This window comes from Canis lupus, chromosome 13 (genome assembly GCF_048164855.1).
Source record: "Canis lupus baileyi chromosome 13, mCanLup2.hap1, whole genome shotgun sequence".
Lineage (NCBI taxonomy): Eukaryota > Metazoa > Chordata > Mammalia > Carnivora > Canidae > Canis > Canis lupus.
The window spans coordinates 14,506,065-14,511,233 of NC_132850.1; the positions used below are offsets into that span (position 1 = coordinate 14,506,065).

General features: G+C 67.4%; 1 protein-coding gene across 1 annotated transcript; it reads right to left on the reverse strand.

The window, feature by feature from the left end:
* Positions 1–2,068: 2,068 nt before the first annotated feature.
* On the reverse strand, positions 2,069–4,836 carry FOXD2 (forkhead box D2). The gene has a single exon (XM_072771544.1). The coding sequence runs from the start codon at positions 4,477–4,479 to the stop codon at positions 2,884–2,886; it is 1,596 nt and encodes a 531-aa protein (XP_072627645.1). The 5' UTR covers positions 4,480–4,836; the 3' UTR covers positions 2,069–2,883.
* Positions 4,837–5,169: the final 333 nt, after the last annotated feature.

Consider the following 5,169-nt stretch of genomic DNA (forward strand, 5'->3'; position numbering starts at 1 on the left):
CGTGTCTGTCCGCCATCAGATAGGCATTCTGGCTGACTAAATTTTCTAAAGAGGAAAGGCCAACTGATAAATCTTTTACTTGAAGCTCCAACCTAGCATCTGGGAGTGACATATTCATGGTAAATGAGATCATGTAAGCTACAAAATGCTTTATTGAGGGCAAACACACACGGTCATGTTCAAACCTCCTCAAATGAAAAGAAATGAAATCCAGCTCGGCAACGGAAGTCCACCAAGCTGCCTGCCAGAGCCATCATCCCAGTATCAGCAGGCATTTCCCGTTCTGCCACTGACTGTAACCTTACTTCTGGTGGCTTGTTTGAGAAGATCATGGGAAGGTGGCCCACTGCATTCGACCTCCCCACCCTCCCACAGTCCCTCAAGGAGAGGGAGGAGAGGGCACCCCACCTCCGCAGAGGGGCTGCACTGACCGTCTGCACTTCCGACCTTGTCTCTCCCGTGTTGGGGAAACAGAGGAGAGACCTGGGAGTTCCAACCACAGTTCCTCAGCCCTGGTGCCTTCTCCCTCCGCTGATCCTGATCCTGACCCTCCTCCCTTAGGGGCACTCTGTCCTCTACCTCCCTCCTCCTTTCCAGCAGTTGTTAATGCCTGGGAACCTGGCTAAGGAGGCCTGTGGAGTTTCTCCCTGCCTGACCCTCTCAAGTTCTCCGGAGCTGGTTCCCTGACCCTGTCTTCCTCTTTCCTCAGCATGTGTCTATTTTCCGTGATGGCTGAACTGCCTGGCTCTGCACCTCCACACTTCTCCTTCTCTCCTATGTCCTCAGTTGAACGTACAGAGAAAAAGAGCTAAGTAACCATCTTTGTTCCACCCAAAGCATCCCCTCTTGCCCCACATGCTTTCGAGTCTGGCCAGCTGAAATCCCTGGCACGGGCAGCAAGCCCAGACACACTCCATGAGCTTATGGATGGCTCCAGCCATGACTCCCGATGGTTTTGCACCCTGGCAGTAGGTTCCGGCTGTGAGCGTGGCTCAAAGGTTGGGAAGGTTTGCCTTAACAGAGAAGGACTGCACTGCCTCTCTCCTTTGGCTCGTAGTATGCTTCTGACCCTCTCAGGCTGGAGGAGAGAGGGGTTTCACAGTCCCCCGCCACCCCCGTTCAAGCTGTTCGTTATGCCCTGTCCACAGCAGCAGGAGGGAGGAGGATCCAAAAAAAAAGGCTCTACGGTGGCTAATGAGAGATCTCTCTCCTCTTAAGAACCCAGAACAAAAAGTAACAATCACAGGCATGGACACATTCGTGAACACACAAAGAAATAAAAATACAGATATCCCAAAATACAACTTACCGCCCCAGCCCAAAGAAGGACAAAAAGAATACGTGACGACCCTCAGAAACACAAATAGGAACCACAAGCTCCATGAAAACCTCTGCACACAGAGGCATACAGAATATGCATCCAGAGACACATTCACTCAAACTGTACTTAACAGGTAGAGTGCCCATGAGCACTGGGCACCCAGGTAAGCCTAGGCCACGCTAAAGTCCAGACTAGAAGATCTGAATCCCCAGGTGCATTTGAAACAAAACCTCTCCGTAGAACCCCAGGCAGACATTTAGGACCAGAGCGAAAATGAAAGTGCTACGGGGTCACAGGCTTCCCAGAGTCCTGGCCCCATGAAGAGCCAAAGGCCCAGGCCACAATATCCCACATATCCAGAAAACCCAGGCCCTCCTTTACCTGTCCGGGCTGCCCAGGGCCCTTCCCCACTCCCGCTCTACCCGGGAGTCGGGTGTCTGGGAGAGCCCCGACGGGGAAAGGGGAGTGCAGGCAAGCAGACAGAGCTGGTGACTGCCGGAGTTCACATACATTTATTCAACTGACACCGATGGGAATGGGGAGGGGGAGCCAGATTTTTCTTTTCTTCCACACAAACCATCAGACGATTTCACAGAGTCTCCTCGAAGTGAAGTCTAAATCAATGCACACACAGTGGACAGAGAACGCACACAGCGGCCCGCTGTACAGATATTTACACGTAATTACAGGACCCCCTGCCACAGGATGTGCCCTCGCCCACCCCACCCCCACCTCTCCAGTCCTTGACCCGGACCCTCCTCTCCCCACCCCAACCTCATTGCTTTTAGCTACAATAAATATCCCAGGGCCTGGGACAGAGCAGAGCGTGGAGAGGGCCGCTGGCCCTGGATGGCTGGACCCAGCCGGCCATGGGAAAGGGGGAAAGTTCCTTCAAAAGCACCCCAATACAAAAGAGGGAGGATGTTCCTCAGTGTAGTGGGATCCGGGGTTTCCGCAGGGATTGTGGAGACCCCCTCACTTAACCTCTCCCTTCGACTTAGCCTGTGTAGACACTGCTTTAGGCTTCAGCGAAAACGAACTTCCTTGAAGGGCGGCAAGAAAAAAACAAATGGGAATTTTCTTTTAAGCACAAGGCGGATAATAGGTATCTTTAAATTATCCTGTTGAACAAGCGGAGCCTCGAGGCTGAGGAAGGAGCGAGGGAGAGGCAGGAGGAGAGAGCGGTCGGCGCAGTCGGGGTTTCTGGCGGAATCCGCGGGCCGGGGCCTCTCCGGGCGGGCGTCCTCCGGCCCCCGAGGGGCAGGGGCGCAGAGGCTGGGCGGGCGGGAGGGCGCCCCCCGCCCCGCGTGCTGCTCTGGTCCGAGCGGGAGCGGGCCGGCGGCTGCCTCGCGTAGGCCCGGGCCTCTCCCTGCGCCACGGAGCCCGCGGCGGCCCAAGCAAGCTCCGGAGCCCGAAGTGCCAAGTCACCGCGCGGGCCCAAGGTCTGGAGACTCCTCATAAATAGACTCCCTGAGTTCCGCTGGGGCCGCCGGGCGCCCGGGGAGGCGGAGGCGGAGGCGGAGGCGGGCGCGCGGGCCTCGCCGGGCCTGGGCTCGACGCGGTCAGAAGTGGCAGCCGCTGAGGCCGGCGACTTTGCTGGCGAACGGGGGCCCCGAGGACAGGAGCGCGTCCCCGGGGTGCGAGAGGCGGAGGTGGCCGGCCACCGGGGCCAGGGCCGGGGCAGTCAGCATGGCCAGGACCTGCGCTTGCCCCCCGGGGCCCGCCGGCGCCGCGAAAGGCGACCCCGGGGAGCCCTCGCCCCCGCCCGGGGGGGCCGCGCCGCCGCCGCCGCCGCCGCCGCCGCCGTGGCCCATGATGTGGTCTATGGAGAAGGAGGGCCTCTGGCCGGCCCCCGCGCCCCCGCCGCCCGCCCCGCCGCCCGCGTCCGTCTTGAGGCCCTGGCGCAGGAGGGCGGCGGGCAGGCCGGCGGCGGTGCCGGCCGCGGGGGGGCTCAGCGACGCGGGGTAGAAGGCCTTGGCGCAGCCCAGCTCGGCGCCCAGGAAGGCGGGCAGGCCCGCGGGCCCGGGGCCGGACGCTGCGCCCGGGGCGGGGGCGGGGGCGGGGGCGGGGGCCGGGCCGGACGCCGCGCCCGCGAACACCGAGGCCGTCGGGGGTCCGGGCGGAGGGGCGGCGGCGCGGCCCGGGGGCACGGACAGCTGGCAGGGCGCGGCGGCGGCGGCGGCGGCGGCGAAAGCGAAGGCGTGCGCGTGCGGGTGCGGGTGCGGGTGCGCGTGCGGGTGCGGGTGCGGGTGCGCGTGCGGGGCCGGGCCGGGCGGAGGCGCGCCGTAGGCCGGGAGCGCCAAGCCGTAGCCGTAGCCGTAGGCGCCGTAGGCGGCGAAGCCCGGCAGGAAGGCGCCCGCGTCCCCCGCCGCCGCGGCCCCGCCGCGCAGCAGCAGCTCCGGGTGCGGGTGCGGGTGCGGGTGCGGCGGCGGCAGCGGCTGCCGCTTGAAGCGCTTGCGGCGCCGCAGGAAGCTGCCGTTGTCGAACATGTCGGCCGACTCGGGGTCCAGCGTCCAGTAGTTGCCCTTGCCCGGGTTGCCCGGCTCGCGGGGGATCTTGACGAAGCAGTCGTTGAGCGAGAGGTTGTGGCGGATGCTGTTCTGCCAGGCGGGGAACTTCTCCCGGTAGTAGGGGAAGCGGCCGCTGATGAACTCGCAGATCTCGCTCAGCGTCAGCCGCTTCTTGGGGCTCTGCAGGATGGCCATGGTGATGAGCGCGATGTACGAGTAGGGCGGCTTCACCAGCGGGCTCCGCGCCGCCGCGCCCCCCGACGGCGGCCCCGGCCCCGGCCCCGGCCCCGCCGCGCCCCGGGCCGCCGCCGCCGCCGCCGCCGCCGCCGCCGCGCCTGGCCCGGGGCTTCCCGCCGCGGCCGCCGCCCCCCGGGGCGCTAGAGCGCGGGGCTCGCCGTCCGAGCAGCCGCCGGACTCCTCCTCGTCCTCGGCGGCGTCCGCCTCGGCCTCCTCGGGAGGCGGCTCGGGGCCGAGCGGGAGCACGTCCCGGGGGGCGCGGGGCCCGGAGCGGGCAGGGAGCTCCCCCCCGCCGCCGCCGCCGCCGCCGCCGCCGCCGCCCACCACGTCTATGTCTGCGTCGGCCTCGGACAGCGCGGCCGGGGAGCTCTCGGAGGACATGATCTCGCAGCAGCAGCTGCCCAGGGTCATGGTGCCGCCGCCGCCGCCGCCGCCGCTCTCCGGCTCCGCTCCGGCCGCGGCTCGGGCTCCGCCGCGCTGCCTCTGGGGCGAGTGTGTTTTGCGCGCGGGCGGGGAGGGGGCGGGGGACTGAGGCGGGCAGGGAGGGGTGTCCCCCGGCTCCGCAGCGCCCCCTCGCGGCCCAGCTCGCCGCTCTCGCCTCTCGGGGAGCAGCCCAGCGGCCGCCCCTCCGCCGCCCCGGGAGCCCGAGCGGGGCGCCTGCAGCGGGGGCGCGGGCGGGAGGACGTGAGGCTTCCCCCGGACCCGGCCGCTCCCGGCCCCCAGCGCCCCCGGGACGGGGGCAGGGGAGCCAGTCCCTCCCCGCCTCGCCGCTGCCTAAGGCGGAAGAGCGCGAAGCCGGGGCGGAGCTCCCGAGCGGGGCGGGGCGGAGCGGGGCGGGGCGGAGCGGGGCGGGGCGGGGCGGGAGGGGGCGGGCGGACGGCCTCGGCGGAGGGGCCCGGCGGGAACACTCGGCCGCCGCGGCGGGAGCTGGCTCGGGTGGCCGGAGGCGGGTCCTCGCCTTCCCGCAGGTCCCGCCGACGCTCCGCGCCCGGGAGCCGCCGCCCGGAGCCCGTGCGCTCAGCCCGGGTGTTCGGGTCCGCGCGGGCCGGAGAAGCGGCCCCCGCCCCGCCCTCGCCCTCCGCCTCCCGCCCTCCGCCTCCC